This window comes from Macrobrachium rosenbergii, chromosome 3, assembly GCF_040412425.1.
Source record: "Macrobrachium rosenbergii isolate ZJJX-2024 chromosome 3, ASM4041242v1, whole genome shotgun sequence".
Lineage (NCBI taxonomy): Eukaryota > Metazoa > Arthropoda > Malacostraca > Decapoda > Palaemonidae > Macrobrachium > Macrobrachium rosenbergii.
Genome location: NC_089743.1, coordinates 11,222,567 through 11,242,762, shown reverse-complemented (window position 1 = coordinate 11,242,762; position 20,196 = coordinate 11,222,567). Strand labels below are relative to the sequence as shown.

Here is a 20,196-nt window from a genome sequence, read left to right as displayed (position 1 = left end):
AAAACACTGGAAAGCAGAAAAACTGACAACAAAAATACTTAAAATCATTTGACGCCTTTATTGTTACAGAGACTTTTAAGCTTGTTTCTTGTTAATCAACTGTTACACTGTCTCTCTATCTAAAGGACAGAGAGACAGTGTAACAGTTGATTAGCCTGAAACAAGCTTAAAAATCTCTTTAACAATGAAGGCGTTAAATTTTTACATGTCTCTGCTTGCATTCATTTAGCCTCCGTCTTATTTAATTAAAGCAGATTCCATTACATTTCTTGAGTGAAATTGTTACAGTATAACATAACTTTAGCCCCATCCCAATGAATTCGTTCATTAAAGGTTTTAAAGTGACAATAATGCATTCAACACTGTGTACGTAGTGTTTAATTCTTGTTTCTATTTCTCTGGCCTCAGCTGTCCGCACAAACACATACACATGTATTGTATATATATATATATATATATATATATATATATATATATATATATATATATATATATATATATATATATATATGTATACAGTATATATATATTATATATATATATGTATATATATATATAGTGTCTAAGAAATATTGTGAAAAGAAAACTTCATTTTCTTTTGAAGAGTTTCATTTCCTTTTTTAAGTGTACTGTGTATTTTAGCGCTACCTTTAATCATAATAATTGTAATAAGAATAATCGTATGTCATTGCCATTGCTGTCCTTATAGATTCTGTTATTGCTACCACCTCTATCACTAGTAGTGATGAAAACGGTAGTCTAACATTTCAGATCTGGCTTCTTTAACCATAGTTATGTTGTAATAAAGAATAACCTCATTATTTTATCAACACTAGACACATTTGCCATAGTCAAATCTACCGGATGTTTACGGATGTTACGCAACGGAGCTGCCCAGATCTCTTGCCATATATAGAATTTTCTGGGTGATGTCTATGAGAAACATCCTCCCATAACTACAGGTGTATTTTTATAGTGGCATGCCCAGCACTTTCTTTATCTAGGTTAAGAAATATTTTATAGATACCACAAGGTTACATAAAGTGGAGCAAACAATAGTTTTTTTTTCTTTAAATTGATAGTGGTCCCTTCCCGTCTCCCTCTCTCTCTTAGTCTTATTCGATAAGAATAAGATTCAAGTAATTCCTATGTACGAGACATTTATGATGGGTTTCTCAGGCGACTGAAGTCAGCAAATAAAATTTTCATATTTTAATAAAATAAATATCTAACAAAATAGGAATACTAGACAAATACTGCATAACATTATTATATATATATATATATATATATATATATATATATATATATATATATATATATATATATATATAACTGAATCACGAAAATATGGAACGTGATGAATATATAAAGATAAAATCCACGAAGGAAAGGGAAACACTGGGGTGCTGAATATATAAAGAATAAAATCCTGAGGCCTTTCGACTCTTTCGTCCTTTACTTAGCAGACTGAAGAAATATAAAAGTTTACAAAGAAAGCTCATATAAATGACAGATGTGGGTTATAAAGGAAAAATATGTACCTGGAATCCAACACAATTGAAGAATTAGTAGAACTGCCAGAGCAGGGTTAAATATTTAAGAGGCTTTACAAAGGATTAGGATTAACCGTTCAGAAGCAGGGACAGGACAATTAAAAGATTATACAAGGGCGTGACTGACCACCCAAAAAATATTAGTACAACAATATAATTCTCTTTTTTGTAAACTAATAATTTTTGCAATAATATTATTTATAAATTTGCGCAAATGTTTGTAAAAAGAGCTCAGATGGGAAACAGTTATTAATAAAATATTGGTGGAGATATAGAATTTCCTCGTGAAACCATTCCAATCAGATGTTAAACTAAAAGGCCCTGTGGAAGAGGGTAGACAAAGAATTTAACTTAGAATTAAAGAAACAGTGGCTATAAAAATTAGAACCCAGACCGGTCTGGGTTCTAATTTTTATAGCCATTGTTTCTTTAATTCTAAGTTAAATTCTTTGTCTACCCTCTTCCACAGGGCCTTTAGTTTAACATCTGATTGGAAATGGTTTTCTGAGGAAATTCTACATTATATCTCCATCAATATTTTATTAATAACTGTTTCCCATCTGAGCTCTTTTTACAAACATTTGCGCAAATTTTTAAATAATATTTTTCAACCAAAATTCAGAATACCAACAGTACCTAAATTATCTTTGTATGCAAGTGCCCCGCTTATCCATGATAAACACTTTTACCAAGATTTACGACAAATAATAAACAAATATTTACCTAATAATCCAATGACGATCAAGTCTCTGTTTAAATATAAAGAAAGTCTGCACCCTTTGATGACCTGAGGAGTCATATACCTGATTAATTGCCCCAGATGTGACCTGTGGAAGTACGTGGGCTCCACTCGTAGGTTGTTGAAGGTGAGATTAGACTCTCATCTTGGCGTAAGTTACCGAACGGCCGCTGAATTATCAAACCCCGAATTTTCATGCATAAGAAAAAATACAGATATAATTATCAATTACAAGGATTTCAAAATAATAGGCAAAGCTCCGAATGACCACCAGCTGTCAATACTAGAATCTCTTTTTATTAAACAACTAGTTCCCCAATTAAATACTCAGTTCACGTCAACACTATACCTCTCGTGAGTTTCCCTTGGAACCAAAACGGACCCTGAATGTCACTCAGCTTTTGCCTTCAGCACTATTTGGTAATCATTGTTCCTTTCTGTTATGTTTCTTTTTATACCTTTATGTAAAATTTCTTTTCTCTCGTTTTTAAAATCTGAATATTTTTAATTCTGTTGTCTTTTTAATTTTTAGCTTTGAAAATGGGACACATGGTCCTGAAACGTCAGCATAATAAAGTACATTGAAAGGAAATAAAAGGAATTCTCCTTCTCCCCTAACTCGATGCTATATATATATATACATACATTATATATATATATATATATATATATATATATATATATATATATATATATATATATATATATATATGCGTGTGCGTGTGTAATTAGAAGGTACAGACTAGAGAAAAATTGCAAGTAGTTAATCGCATTTATTAGACGAAGACATCCTTGGCGTTAGGAAGGGTACCAAAAGACACTAGCAACCATATGTGAATGTTTGTATGTATGTATATTTGGAGCCACTGCAGACTGGGTGGTATAAGTTTTTTTTTATTTTTGCTAAAAATTGCCGATATTTTCGATATTTTCGGCCATTTCTGAGGTAATTTATACCGACTGGTCTGCAGTTAGTATACAGGCACACACATTTTACGTACATAAATTATTTGTGTGTATGTGTGGAAATTGGAAGGTATTTCATATTTCCTTTTCACCAGAATATTTTTTGGATAATTGTACAGTACACTCCCTTGTACTCAAATCATCAACGCAATATTCATTCTATAAATTAAATGTATATGTGTAAAAAGAAAATGATCATACTTGCGCTATCCATTGATTCTTTGCTGATGATAATGACTGAGGTACCAAAGTTCAGATCTATTTCACCAGATAAGTGTTCCTCCTTCTCTTGTTGCTTATGATTCGTAAAATGTTAATTCGCTTATGGTGAATACGTGGCAACAGGCTGAATTTTCACAAACTTTTGAGTCGCCCCATAACAGTTCGTGGTCCTAAAGACATTTCCAATATCTTATCGTTCCCTTCGTAATCATATGCCCTTTGAAGCAGTCCACATAAGCTGGCAGTTGTCAGGTGTTTTAAAACCAGACAGAATCTGTTTTCCTTTCTTCTGAATTGCCGAGAAAGAAATGGGATGCATAAACAAATAGCTATTAATCCATTAGTGGTACAAGAAACACAAGCGAATATATCATAGACATTAGTTAAAGAATAACAGTAATATAAAACTAATAACAGTAATATAAAACTATCTTGCCTTTTTGGAAATACATTATCTCCTACTTCTCACTGGTTGTAGAATGGAATGGAATATAAAGTGTAGACCAAAGGCCTAGCCTACGACCTATGAGGTCATTCAGCGCTGAAAGGGGAATTGAAAGTTAAAGGGTTTGAAAGGTGTAATAGAAGGAAAACCTGGCAGTTGTACTATGAAGCAATTGTTAGGAGAGGGAAAGTAAGATGGAAGAAGGAGAATATGAATGGAGGTACAAGTAAAAGGAATGAAAGGGGTTGCAGCTAGAGGCCGAAGGGACGCTGCAAAGAACTTTTTTTAAGTAATGCCTACAGTGTACCACGTGAGGGGCACCAACGGCCCTAAATCCCTTTTAGGCATTGGTTGTAGGGGAGAGGTTATTGTATCCATCAGGGTAATGACTACACACTAGTCATCACCCAATTTCTTCCTTTCCCAAGAATAAGCAGGACAAATGAATAAAAAACCAAAAGATTTTAGTTATGTCTAACAGACGCTAAGCAAGCTTAAGCAAGACGAGCTCTTCGTTGGGTGAGTCGGTAGAGCTGCGGACTGTCACTCGATGGCCCGGAGTTCAATTCCTTGGCCGGCTGATGAAGAGTTAGAGGAATTTATTTCTGGTGATAGAAATTCATTTCTCGCTATATGTGGTTCGGATTCCACAATAAGCTGTAGGTCCCGTTGCTAAGTAACCAATTGGTTCATAGCACGTAAAATAAGTCTAATCCTTCGGGCCAGCTCTAGGAGAGCTGTTAATCAGCTCAGTGGTCTGGTAAAACTAAGGTATACTCAACTTTTTTTAAACAAGAAGGCGGTATTTCACAGGGAGGATAGAAATGAGTTTGTTTTCCACTAACTTCCAGTTGTCATTTTGGCCTCTTACATGTACTGCTTGGCTTTTTTTTTTTTTTTTAACAGTACGGTAAAGTTCAACGATTCAGCCTTAATAAACATTATACATCTTTTTTGTTACTTTTAGTGTGCAACAAAATATATCCACGGAAAGGAATATATTGCAGTTTTGTAGGTTGTAAATATATACCTCTTAAACTTTGTTTATAGCAAATATTTATTTACAGCAAAATAACTGTAATTTTCTAGCTAACTCTGGTGCATCACATTCTTGAAGAAGAAATTTCAACAAAGTAAAACTATTCCGCTGTAGAATTACACCAAAATCAGTAAAGCAGATTGAAAACAAACTTTACATTGACGAACTAAAGAAAAACTTTGATAATGCAAACCCGGTTAGTAGTTAGGTGTACTGTGGTGTTATACACACACACACACATATATATATATATATATATATATATATATATATATATATATATATATATATATATATATATGTATATATATATAATTATATATATGAATATAAATACATACATACATATATATATATATATATATATATATATATATATATATATATATATATATATATATATATATATATATATATATATATATATATATATATATATGTATGGATAAACTCAAATTTTATATAATGGGTAACATCTAACACCTGTCACCCCACCACTTCCCACATGCGCACTGTAGAAACAAGAAATCCATTTATTTGTCTGTCAGGTGGCTGTATCTTTCCCCATAAAGCTTTGGAATGCTTTCCTTGCTTGCATGTTCAGCTATTCTTATAAGCTGCAATCTTTCAAACAGCAATTTTTTTTTTTTTTTTGGTAATGGGTCCCACTTTTTTCTTGCTGTCTAACCCCTTACATAATCATAAGTATCCAACCGGTCAGATAGAGGTAGGATCCTCTCTGGTACTGACTTTTCCTGTGTTCATCTTTCTTTGTTATTTGATATTTACGAAATGTTGAAAACCTTTAATTTAAACAACAGCTCCGCATTTACCATGACTTTTATACAGATTACTCTGATTTACTTTTGTTGTGACGAAATATCGACCAGCTCGTCGAGTTACAGGAGAATTGCTGGCTGTTATGCCGTTGTTTTATGCAGGCAAGCTGGGGATGTCTGTAATTACACCTCTCTGATCTGTCCTTGATGGGCGTTGTATTACGAGCTCGCGCTTATTTCGTTTCTCGCTTCTTTTTCTTTCGTTTTATCCATTGATTGGACTTTAGTTGTGCTATATAACTCACTACGAAACTAATTACCCTGTAACTACTGTCAACAGGTAAAGTAAATTTTTAGCTGATATTTGTAAATGCCAGCGGATGCTTTTATTGAATGTCATCACATATCTGTCTCTAAACTATAACGCTGTTAGTTTAGAAACAGTTAGACAAGAAACCTATTAATTAAGCGTACAGTGTTGTGGACATTATTATGACAATTTGAAAGTGTTTTGGGAGGAAATGGGAGGCATTTCAAGAAGACACAGCATAACTTATGACCTTTGAACGGTACGAAGAATGATATTTACATTGACCCAGTCATGGGAATCGCCACTGCCGTAGTATCGCAAGCCAGATAGATTTTTACCCGAAGCCTTTGAGAGCAATTTAAGAAGACGAATAAAGAATTGCGGGAACGAAAGTCCTGCCATGGTAGGCGGTAACCGACGGCGAGCGGAGAGGAGCTCTAATAATGAAAGCGGAAAGGAGGAGAGACCGACGTATCATTTAAACTAAGTTACATGGGTCTGTCGCGTCCCTGATATTTTCACTGGGGCTGCTCTCAGAAGGATCACCACTCGTAAGGTTGACTGAACATTCCAGATCAGAGTTGCTGCTAATGATGCATAAAACTTGGAGAAAAAATAACTGCAAATATTGCCAGTGTTTTGTTTGCTTATTACATAACGTTCATCCATTTTTCTTGAGTAAATTTCTCACATAAACATACAAATTAGTACTGCAATGCAAGTCTACAGTACACTCATGTACGCATTTTATATGCATTTATGTGTTGGTACACAGTCTGCTTGTGTCATTTATACCCGTCGTACGTAATTGTTTTAGTGCGTGTTTGCTTCTACATACTGAGAATGCCAGTGATTATCTCATAAGGAGACGTACGCAACGCATTCAAGTGTTTGCATGCACATGTGCTGTGTTTTATGCACATTATGGAAATGTATTTAAGCTTAATTTCCACGGATGTAGGCGTCTTCGAAAAATAAAGAAGGAAAAAATCACGCTTGTGATTATCCTATGAGTGGTTTCACTATTGTAGCAGTGTAAGTGTTACCTCGGCGAGGTCCTCCCGTTTCTGATGGTATACATTTTAACCGAGGAGTCAGTACTCGCGCCTAGGCCTTTTACCTTTCTCCTCATTGTCCGCTCGCTGTGACCCTCAATGCTCGACTAACAAATAGGTACCCAATATACCTTAGGTTAATAGAGGAATATTTTCTCTCTGGTTCCTCAGATTGTGAGCTGCGTCGCTTACCACTACCTCCTGAGGTCACATAGATAATTAAATAGTCTACAGAAAACCAAATCTGACTCAGTTCAGCCCGATAAGAACGACATATATGACAGAGCTTGAAGATAAGCGGGGTTGCCTTGGGTTGAATATGAGAGAATCTGCCATTATTATTATTATTATTATTATTATTATTATTATTATTATTATTATTATTATTATTATTACTGGAAAGATGGATCTCTAAAACTGGTCAAGTAACAAGTTAACTGCGAAAGAGGAAACGAAGTATGAACTTCAATCTACTCAGCAAAGACTAATTTATTCCCAGTTCAGAGTTTCTGAAGTTCACCAGTGTCACTTCTAACCTCCAGTAATGTTCCACTGTGGGACTGGTACATTGAAGAGAGTTTGTCGGATGATGATAAATAACACATTTGCAGTGAATCTGTGCAACAAGAGTATCAGAAATCGGTGAGATGACATTAGTAATTCCGGACAAATTATTAAAAGGGGACTTCTGTGACAGTGCGAGGGAAGGACGGACGTATCTGATTTGAAAAGAAAAGGTTAATCCTCTTGAAACACAAGGATCCCATTTCAAGGAATTACAGCCTGGATTAATGGATCCAGAATTATGGACATACTAACAATAATTATTTACTTTGATGAGTTCAGTGTTCAACTTTATTATTATTATTTTTATTATTATTATTATTATTATTATTACTATTATTATTATTATTCAGCAGATGAAACCTATTCATACGGAACAAGCCCATAGGGGCCACTGACTTGAAATTCGAGCTTCCAAAGAATATGGTGTTCATTAGGAAGAAGTAAGAGGACGCTGGTCATTTGTCCTAAATTGGATGACCTTTCTAGGGACATATCTTATTAAAACAGCTATCAGCATTTCGTTCAACTTCTTCTTGGGATCAGGGTCTAATATTATTACTAATGAAATATTAAGTGCCTAACAAACTTCAATAATGCTATCGCAGTTGGCTCTGGATTTCAGCCAAACCGGTTATCCAATGGTAGAATTAGGAATACACTGATTGACAGATATGTCCATCTCAATGGCGCAATGATCAAAAGTGCCTACATATTCACAGACCTTGGACTTCGTAGTAGCTGGAACATCTGTGAATGGGGTCTAATTTATCACCAGGAATGTGTGTGGGTTCCTCAATTAGCTGGACAAAATCGGAGGATACAACAGAACTCAAGAGTAGACCGGCCATGTTGATCTGTGGAATGTGAATTTAGCGACTCAGTGTGTTTTGCATTACAGACTCCAAAAATAACGAATGAAGCTTTTGAATCCTGTGACTGAGCCGTACTGTGTCCGAAATTAGCTCCACGCGCGTAACTCTACCGTGAATTCATTTCGTTCGTTTCACATCGATTTCTGAAGGTATGGCAGATTAAAAACGGAGGTGAATCACTTGCATTCTTGTGCTTGCTAGAATTTTCTCTGTAGGCCGAGACAACCACCAGGGAAGCATAAGGAGATTTGGACAAATATCTTATCTTTGAAAATGCCGATTCAAATTATGATGTTCGCAAGATTACCAGTCAATAAGTATACAATGAAAGCCATTATTCAAAGGTTTATTATTATTATTATTATTATTATTATTATTATTATTATTATTATTATTATTATTATTATTATTATTATTATTATTATTATTATTACTACAACAACCCAAGCCATAGTTGGAAAAACAGAATTCTTCAAGAAGCAGGTCAGCAAAGAAAAAGAATTTATGCAGCCAAGAAATAACTGTAGAGAAATCACAAAAAGATACGTTGAAAACAAAGCAAAATTGAAAAGATAATGTAACGCACAAACTATGAAGGGAAAGTTATAACCTGCCAAACAAAATACCACTTAGTTTGCACCTCTGATATTCCAGCAACTTAAATGCTTGATAAGGAAGATCATTCCACAGTTTGGCTAGAGCTGGACTAAAAGTCAAGACAACTTGTATTATATTAAAACTCAGATAGGCAAAGTGAAACTATTAGACAAAGCCCCTGAACGCACTTCCATAAAAAAAATCATTGTCTGGTTAGTTTCAAATCTCACGTTATTTTCGGATTAAAATACATCGAAAACAGAATGTCACCAGTCTGTAACGTAACTTTTATTAGTATTAGTATCGTCGTAATGTTAAAACTCTATTACTTTTAAATCTGTAGATGATTAAAAAGTTACGCAAACAATCACTTCCGTTCTTTTTCCACGTGGTTTTTTTTCGCCAAGTAAAAGTTTACTTTTGAAAACCAGCCAAAGAAAAGAGGAAAGATAAAACTTGTAAATTAATGTCGGTTGGGTTAGTTCGTAAATACCCTTAAATACCGCAAGCAAATCACAAACGCCGACCATAAACAAGGCATAAAGCAAATGAAAATTGCACCTACAGGAATCGTACAGCTGACCAAAATGCACGTAAAAATCGTAAAGCAAACAGAAATCCTGAAGTAAGTAAAGAAAACCCCAAATGCTTCAAAGAACTCGTATCGAAAAATGGCAAATTCCTCTAAAATCATAAATAAAAAACACAGATGGCTTATTAAAATTCTAAACCAAGACAAAAGTCATAAAAATCGAAAAGCAAATATAGGACCCAGTAAAATACTTAATGCAAAGCACAAGCGTTCCCCAAAAATCGTAATGCAAATCAGTGATCCCCCTAAAAATCGCAAGGCAGTCACAGCTTGCACTAAGAAATGGTAAACCAAGTCTTAAACGCGCGCAATATGCAGTAGTAAAGCAAACAAAAAATGCACCTTAAAAATAGTACAGAAAGTTGCAAGTGGCCGTAGAAATAAGTGAATCAGATTACACACACCCCTAATCTCCGACCGGCCAATGAAGAATTAGAGGAATTTATTTCTGGTGATAGAAATTCATTTCTCTCTATAATGTGGTTCGATTCCACAATAAGCTGTAGGTCCCGTTGCTAGGTAACCAGTTGGTTCTTAACCACGTAAAATAAGTCTAATCCTTCGGGCCAGCCCTAGGTGAGCTGTTAATCAGCTCAGTGGTCTGGTTAAACTAAGGTATACTTAACTTCTCCCCCAAAAAACATTCAACAAGATCAAAATTGACCCCAGAAATTGTAACTCAAATCAGAAGTGCCAGTCAAAATATATTAAAACACATCACAAATGCCCTTGTTAATAATCCAAATCTAAATAACCCCCAAAATGCAAGCCAAATCACAGTTGCCTCAAAAACTTGGAAACAAGGACAAATGCTTCTAAGCTAAGCCATAACACAAATGACTTATAGTCGAATTGCAAATGACCCCACAAATAGTAAACTAAATTGCAACTGTCCCTCAATAATTGTAAACTAATTCACGGATAACCGTGAGAAATAATCACCGAAATTACAAATACTCCTGAAAATAGTGAACGGATTCATTCATGCCCGCAAACTAAACCATATCACGTGTCCCTAAATTAGTAAACCAAATCACATATGTCCTTCAAAGAAAGTAAAACAATGACAAATGCCCTTGAAAGACAATGAACCAATTTGCAAATGCCCTTAAAAATAACGAACTTAATCACAAAGGCATTTAAAAAAAGGTAAACCAAATCCCAGCTGCCCTTAGCAGTAGTAAACCAAATCACAAATGCATTTCAAAAATAGTAAAACATCACAAAAGCAGTTAGAAATAAACGAAATCCCAAATGCCCCTTGAAATAGTAAACCAAATCACCAATGCTCCTAAGAAATAGTAAACCAAATCTCAGATGTCAATACAAAATAGTAAACCAAATCACAGTTGCACCCAAAAAAAGTAAACCAAATCTCTACTGCACTAAAAATAGTTAATCAAATCAAATGTGCCTAAAATACTAAACTAATGCGCCAAAAAATCCTTTGCCCTAGACATGAATATTTAAGATACTGTAGACATTTTAACGTTCAGATGAAACTGAATTCTACCTGGCTAACCCGTTGGTAATTCAGTAGGCACCAGTAACTTAGGCTACCTAAATTATTTATGCACATATATTTTTTGGTATTTCTTAAAGTAGTAGCTGAAACTTTAGTGAGGACCCAAACACCTATTAATTAAAACCTGTAGAAGGAAGAGAAAGTCAAGAGTAGGGGAATGATTCGTGAATTTAAATTCCGCTTGAATTTTCATTGATTTCTACAATTTTCTTCTTTCTCCCTGACTGTCTACTTTTTTTTTTTTTTAGAGCTGGGCTAGATGTGGGCTGTAGTTTACCTTCTGTACCAGCTATTGCAAATAAGAATGAAAACATTTAAACAGTAACCTGACTAAATTAGTCTCATTATCAAAAAATTTCTTGTAATGCACATGACCAGTAACATAATTTCGTAAGACATACCTATAGTAAAAAGGAAAGGTTTGTAAGCTTCCAATAACCTTTGAAGCTTTGCTGCCGAACCCAGTTTTACCCTCCAGGTTTGGCAGTTATTCACAAACCGCTCACTCAGTCATGTGCTCAAATGTTTCTTATATCACCTGCCATGCCAGTTCAGACCGTGTATGCGACTGATTACCTGCAACTGCTATACAGCTTGCTTATCGAATTACAAGCCAGATCCTGCTAATAAAGTTAGTTTTTCCTAGTATCCTGTATATAAGTTTACTTACACTGGTGACCTTGGAGTGACCTGGTTGACCAATATGGTTCTTGCACCCTATCCCCAGCAACTACTGTACTAAGTATATCCATATATCCCTGCCTTACAACAAATGCACATTAATGTACTAAATACATCATCTCAGCTCTTGCTTCACTCTTTCTCTTACGAGAGCACAAAGTCATCCTCCATTAAATCAGTGGACTCAGCATGTTTTTGTGTCAACTTTGACAATTTACAGACTAACTATGCCATGCTTGTTGATAGAAAAAGCTACTAACAAACTAAGTATGGCGTTGAAGTTCTGTCTTCACTCCATTTTGAGAGTTAAAGATCATCTGAGTAGCTTGATGTGCCCATTTATGGTTCTTGCTCCCAAACCCTGGCTACTGCAGACTAACTTTGACCCTGCCCACCGCTTTAAGAAGATCAAGTAAGGAAATTATCACTAAATGGCGGTCAGCATACCAACAAATATGAATGCAATAGACTTCTGTCTGTCCCCTTTGTCATTGACTGAACCATCAACCTGGTTCCAAAAGGCGAATATACATTCTACCTCCAAAACATCACAAGTTCGACAAAGAGGGCAGACCATGTATTCAGGGTTGTCCCAGACGCCTTCTCTTCTCATGGAGCTTGTTGGCTTGGCACCCAAATGGGGAGGATTGCATACAATGACTTGTACAAGTTCCTGCCATCAAGATCTCCTGCCACTCTCCAGCCAGCCCCTTAACCTGCTGAGCACATCAAAAGGAGACACAATGGTAAGGGCACCCTGGGACCAATTCAAGTCCGTTCTGATGTTGTGCGACCTTGATACCTATAGAAACGCCAAGAAGTTTGACTTGGCAAGGGAAATTAGCTCTGAGGACTGCCAGCAAAAGTTTGGACCATAATCCCCAGTGTTGAAGGAACACAGATGGTGAACATCCTGAAGAGGGTAATTATGCTCTGGAGGTCTTTAAGGCCTCACAACATGCCTCCCACACCATCTGCAAAGCTAGAGAAGACCAAGTCCACGATTAGAACAGTGAGGCCCAAGATAATGCATTCAGTAGCAACCTTACAAACATTGATTAAAAGGGCTCCCTCGTCCACCTATCCTCTGCCTATACAACCACAATTTCAGGAAAGTGGCTAAGAACTACTCTCCCAGATGTAGCTGGAGAAAAAAGGCAGGGCAGCCACCTAAGATAATTAAGGTTTCCATCATCCACAACAGACCCCTGCTCCACAATCTACATCATCAACTAAGCCTCTGGCAGGAGGTCCCTGGTGGATATGGGCTTTTGCAAATCCATTCTCCCTGCATCAAATGCTCCCATACTCCCATCTATGACTAGTGGATGCTAACTGCAGCTCCATATCACTAAATAGCCACTGAACACTTTTCCTTCACCTGGTGGAGAAAAGATACCAATGGGACTTCATTGTATCCAAGATACTGACACCCCTCCTCTGTGCCAGCTTCCTTAGACTCTTTGGTCAACTAGTAGACATTGCTCATTGCAGCCTTGCAGATTTTACCCACTTCTGGATGGCACCACCCAAAAGAGCCATCCATTTCTTTGGTAGCCCCCATGGACCTACACATCTTCCTTCAGGAGCTCCCAAATATCTTAAAGCATGAGCTGAAATAGACTCCCATCATACCAGCAACCCATATTAAAATGACAGGACCCCTGTCTCACTCATTGACCTCCCTTCTCCATATGGTGAAAAAAACTGATGGTTCTTGGAGCCCCTGCAGAGACTACAGGGGCCCTCAGTCTACAAACAGAGCCAGACTATTATCACCACCCTACACAGAGCAAGAATTTTCTCCAAGTGCTACCTCATGAAGGGCTATTTTTGGTCCTGGTACACCATGAGCCCGAAAACACCAATCACAATACTTTTTGGAACACACATTCAGCTACTCCATGTTCAACTTCTGGAACTGAAGGACCACATTTGAAAGACTAATGGTCAGCATCCTCAGATACCTCCTATCCTACATCTGCTATTTTAATGACATCCTGTTCTTCAAAAATCAATCAGTGGGGTAAAAAATTCAACATTACACTGCCTACAACAAAGCTGACAGCAACGTGATAGAAAGAACCAACTGGTCCCTCAAAGCAACCCTTATTGCCAGAAGTGGCAGAATTGACCTGAGTCTCAATACCCTGGGTACTTTTTGGACTGTGTACTGCACTCATAGAAGGGATCCACACCTCTCATGCAGAAATGGCATTCAGTAAAACTGTACGTGTTCCCTGCAAACTTTTCTCTACTAACATTACCAACCAACAAAAATATTTGGCAAAACTGTCAGAAAATACCACACATGTACACAAGCATACAAGGATATGAAGAAGCAGTACATCCTTAAACATGTAGGTAGTTGCCAATTCGTATTCCTTCGCAACAACACCCCTAAATCCCGTCTGATGCCCACAGACAGGGCTTCTACCCTGTTCAAGAACGTAAAAGTAAAAAGTTCTAAATACAATACACAGGCATGAGGACCGGGTCTCCATCGACAGGCTAAAACCAGCATACCTCAAAGATGACGACACCTTCGCCATCAACTTACCCAAATCAGGCTGTCAGATCCAACCCTCAAAAATACTGTACTCAGTCTGTGACAGCATTAAATGTATAAAAATAGCATAATACCTTATCAGCATCCTGAAAAACCAGCATCTGAGTAAGGATGTGGAGCGGTTGTCCGTATATGTTATCACAGCGTCCTGTTTGTATAATATTTCATTTGTTTGCAACGTAGTACTTAGTCATCATAATGATCATCCTGCTCCCGAATGGTGTTTACTTAGTGGAACAATTGTTTTATTCAAATTTCGCATCAATGCATATCAGTTTGTTTTTTCCTGCTCAATACATAATAAGTAACTATTATTTTTTACAACAAAGTACCGTATCAGCATCCCGAAAGGTGCCAGCATATTAAGGATGTGGAACAGTCGCGTATTCCATTGTTAAAAACAGTTACCCATAAGACGTATATAATTATTGTGAACAACCACAGTGACGTGTGAACGCATTCACGTTTCTCGCTCTTTGTCTCTGGAGGGGCTTTTCTTGAATCATACTTATATACGTAACGATAGGCAAGTTTGATATCTTGAAAAGCTGTTTCAAGGTCCCATAGCAGAGGGACAGAGCAGAATAATAAAACGTGAACAGTGACAAAGTATGAAAAAGAATGATTGAACGCGATAATTGTTACCTGAAAGTTTCATATCTCTTTCTTCGTCTAAACACACACACACACACACACACACACACACACACACACACACACACACACACACACACACACACATATATATATATATATATATATATATATATATATACATACTGTATGTATATTTTATATATATATATATATATATATATATATATATATATATATATATATATCTACAAACGATAGGCAAGTTTGATATCTTGAAAAGCTGTTTCAAGGTCCCATAGCAGAGGGACAGAGCAGAATAATAAAACGTGAACAGTGACAAAGTATGAAAAAGAATGATTGAACGCGATAATTGTTACCTGAAAGTTTCATATCTCTTTCTTCGTCTAAACACACACACACACACACACACACACATATATATATATATATATATATATATATATATATATATATATATATATATATATATATATATATATATATATATTGTACTGTATGTATATTTTAATATATATATATATATATATATATATATATATATATATATATATATATATATATATATATATATATATATATATATATATATATATATCTACAAACTTTAAGCTACAAATGTCGCTTAATATCCAGTTCAATTAACATACAGTGCATCGAAAGGAAATTATGAGCGATAAGCGACTTGCAATTCCCCTTCGGTGTATGTTATTCCCGAGGCAGAGGGAATTGGATATTAAACGACATTTGTAGCTTTGTGAATATATATAAAAGTGACACAGTGTATGCGACAAAAATTAATAATTATATATATACAAACGTATACATATACATTCTCACACAGCAGTGTTACAGCCCTCCATGATCGATACTTTTACAAGAGTCACTTTCCAGTGTACATCACTTCTAAAATGACTACTGTTCCTTTTACCTTGAAACGAACTTGGGTCAGAGGACCATCATTGTTAACATACAGTACCGTCATTAATTAGAAACAACAGGATCAGCGCTTCTTTAACTTGAGGAATAGGGAAATAGCCAAAGAATGCCCTAACCAGTCGCACATATAAGAGGGAAGGTAGATTCCACATTTTTGAAAAGATAACAAAGAACGTAGCTATTTCTCAGAATAAATTTTGTTCACATACCTTCAGTATGGGATGCCCCTCCATAGTTGATCAGCAGGCGATTCCATTCTCTAATAAATTTATCGAGGTCTGCCAGTTTTTCTCCTACGCTGTTCCCACTTCCTTCCTGGTCAGGGAGTCCAGAGTAGCTACCACTACTTTCATCATCGTCTGGGAGACCTGAGTAGCTGCCACTACCTTCATCGTCATCGGGAAAATCCACGATAAAGCTTTCCTCGGAGTCTATGAGTTCTTTCAGTTGGTTCCAGTTGAGTTCTTTATCAATCTTCTTCGATTCCAGAAGGGAGCTTATCTTCTGAAAAACCTTGATGGCATCGACGATATCGGATTCTCCCTTCTCAAGATGTGCCAAGTCGTTCTCGACCATGATCTGCCAGTAAGGGTCTGATTCCAGTTTCATGTGGTCGAGGCAGCCAATGACTTCCCGAGGTTTGTTGCTTGACGTGCTCCTGGCGCATTTTACGAAATCTCCAAGTTTGGTCAGGAATCTCGTCTTACTAGTATGGTGGGAACTCACAAAGTAGGTGGATCTGGAACTTTCATTCCAACAGAATGTCAGGAACAAAACCACAAACAGGTTCGACTTCATGCTAGCCGGGAATTCAGTCTAAAAGGGTGTACTTGTTGTGACGAGAAGTTCTTGCGGCGAGAAATCTCCTGTGGGTCCTCAAGAGAAAACGGTTTGGGGGTCTGACTGTTAGCTACTGACGAAGTGAAGTGTCCCCATTTGTCACCGTATCTGTCATTTTATTATGAACGAGAGGTTTCCATCCGGTCAACTTATTAAAAATTTTGTTATCACAAGAAGACAAATTGCGTAGCTTAGGTGCGCGATAAGAGACGTTTTGCGAGATCATAGAGACCAAAGATAATTATAGATTTCCTGACTTGTACTGCGTGTTTAAGCTATCCATCGGTAAAATCATGTGTGAGATGCCCTCTCTCTCTCTCTCTCTCTCTCTCTCTCTCTCTCTCATTATATGTCATCCTGTACGTATTACGTACACACACACGTATACTATTTTTGATATGTCACTTTAAATAAGTCCCATAATATCCATTTACGCAACAAAAAAAATTGGCTTTATTTTCTGTGCATGCATAAACGTACGTTTGCATAACGGTTATTTAGGCAGGTACACCCTGGAGATTTTCATAAGCAAAACATTCCAGTTCTCTGTTGCCTGTGGCCTTGTGACGCAAATGAAATTTAATTGATTGTCTAATACATTCCTTCACACACACACACACACACACACACACACACACACATATATATATATATATATATATATATATATATATATATATATATATATATTGTTACGGGCTTATGGGGTATTGTGAGTACTGGGCCTTAAAATAATAATTTATCTTTACAAGAAAACCCCCCATAAGCCCATAAACTAAAGAAGTGCAAAAATAACAAATAAATGGTAGATCGCCAAGTGAAAATGGGTTTCTTAACAGTAATGTGTTAATTACAGTCACAGTGTGGAAGAAATTACCAGTGAAACTGGACACTTTTACTAAAGTAAGTTAGCTGGGAATTTACACAACAGCAATGATTAAGTGAATTGTATAACGCATTACAATACGAATACTGTCCGTGCGCAAATGGACCTGTGAGCCCGTTAGGCAATAGTTCTATCAGTCCTGGTAGGGAGGACAATTACAGGCAGTCAGGAACACAGACACACGGCTATGCTGGTAACGGCAGCGATAACACTCTTGGAATGAAATGATTCTAGATAAGAATAGCACTTGAGATGATACTCTCTATAAATGCAAGAATTGGAGGGAGATTCTTGACTCTACTTGCTTGCTAGCAAGGGGTGAGAATTATGTTGCACACTGTCAAGAAATTACACATGGAATGTAGATAAACTGTTTATGTGGAAGAGACAAGAAGTTACTTGAGTAATGAAATGTGAGAGACAGATAATAAAATGAGCCAAAGAAAAGATACTGGCCAGCCAATCTCCCTTCTGGGGCACGTTACCTTTGTTGCTTCTTGCTTTTGGATGCGTTGTCTGGAATCGGCACTTCTGTCCAGCATGAATAACATGTGAGTTCCAAAATCACCCCAGCTCTGGGGTTGTCAGGCAGAGAGATTACCTGATGCGACCACCTCCTAGACTGATCTGTCCTGAACTGCTTTTATGGCATGACCTCTGGATTGGGACTCGAGGCATCGCATCAGGCCACAGATGCGACCTTTACCTGGAAATGAGGAGAAGGGTTTGGCCAGCTTAAAAGTCTGAAACTCAGTGGGTGGTAAATGGGATTTGGGATTAAGGCAGGGGGACAGCTCTATAAGTCTGCATGTGTTTTCCTTTGAGACTCGTAAGAACCCTTCCCTGAAAAGACAAAGACACTTACTGGTCAATTCCTCTATCACTCGTAGGTTTACAAGGATCCCTCACTCCCCTACCTGCCTAGTATATTTTGCCATAAGGGCTTAATAGTTGACGATCCGGCGGTGATATTCATAAAAGCTCCCCCTTTAAGCAGACATTCCACTTCCTTTCAGGCATGAAGTTCTGCACTAACAAGCTGCTGAGACCGGTTACGTTAAGCACCTCCCCCAAATGGAGCATTGCCTACTGCAAGTTAGAGTTAGTTTTAGATACAATTCTAACTTATCCCCCGAGGTGAAGTAAGCTTGCTAACTTAACTTAACATCTCTAACACTAGCTTAAAGGGTGCCTACATTTATTTAAAGATAGTGTCTGTGGAATAAAATGAGCTGGCAAAGCTAGTAACTCATGGTCATAAAATACTAACTAAATTTCACATAGAACTAAGCAAGGGGTGAGAATTATGTTACACACTGCCAAGGGATAACACATGGGATGTAGATGCGCTGTTTAAGTGGATGAGACAAGAAGTTACTTGAGCAATGAAATGTGAGAGACATAATAAAATGAGTCAAAGAAAAAGATACTGGCCAACCAATCTCCCTTCTGAGGGCACGTTACCTTCGTTGCTTCTTTGCTTTTGGATGTGATCCAAGGTATTAGCGTAGTCTGGGAATTGGTACTTCTGTCCAGCGTGAATAAAGTGTGAGTTCCAAAATCACCCCAGCTCTGGGGTTGTCGGGCAGAGAGATTACCCGATGCGACCATCTCCTAGACTGATCTATCTTGAACTCTTTTATGGTGTGACCTCCGTGTTTGTGAGGTCTTGATTGGGGCTTGAGGCATCGCTTCAGGCCACAGATGCGACCTTTATCGGGAAATGAGGAGAAGGGCTTGACCAGCTTAAAGGTTCAAAACTCAGTGGGTGGTAAATGGGATTTGGTATTAAGGCAGGGGACAGCTCTCTAACTCTGCATGTGTTTTCCTTTGAGACTCATAAGAATCCTTCCCAGAAAAGAGGAGACACTTACTGGTCAACAATTCTCCTATCACTCTCTCCCATGCGTGCCTGGTATATTTTGCCGTAAGGGCTTATAGTTCACGATTTGGCAGCAATATTCATAAAAATATGTATACTGTATATGTGTGTGCTTATGCATGTGCGCGCACACACACAAATTTACATTATATATGTATATATAATATAAACAATGAGAGAAATGGACTTCAGTTTATAAGCAGAAGTACAGCTCTCTCACTTAATTGTCAGACTTTTCAGCAGTACATCGAACCCCCTCCACACACTGCTCCAATCGATGTTTGGCAACAGCACTGAAAATTTAGATTCAATAAGATAAGGGATATCACATGTAATACTTGTGGAAATATAGCATGTGCTAATGTTGGAAGTGCTCTCTGCTGACTCCATATTGGGCAAACTCATAAAACAAGAGACCTTAAAGTGTTGCACTGTAATGATTGTTTGGTCATCCTGATTGTGAGACATTTCATAAATAAATGCCCCAGTCTTGGGATCTAAAGGCTAAAGCTCTCAGTCA

The 20,196-nt window shown here is 37.0% G+C and overlaps 1 protein-coding gene across 1 annotated transcript in view; it reads right to left on the bottom strand.

Annotated features, from left to right (window-relative positions):
- Positions 1-16,998, bottom strand: part of LOC136852624 (uncharacterized) — a 51,360-nt gene extending 34,362 nt beyond the window's left edge. The window contains exon 1 of the mRNA XM_067127578.1: positions 16,278-16,998. Within this exon, the coding sequence (XP_066983679.1) occupies positions 16,278-16,866 (589 nt within the window). The 5' untranslated portion in view covers positions 16,867-16,998. The remainder of the gene's footprint in view (positions 1-16,277) is intronic.
- Positions 16,999-20,196: the final 3,198 nt, after the last annotated feature.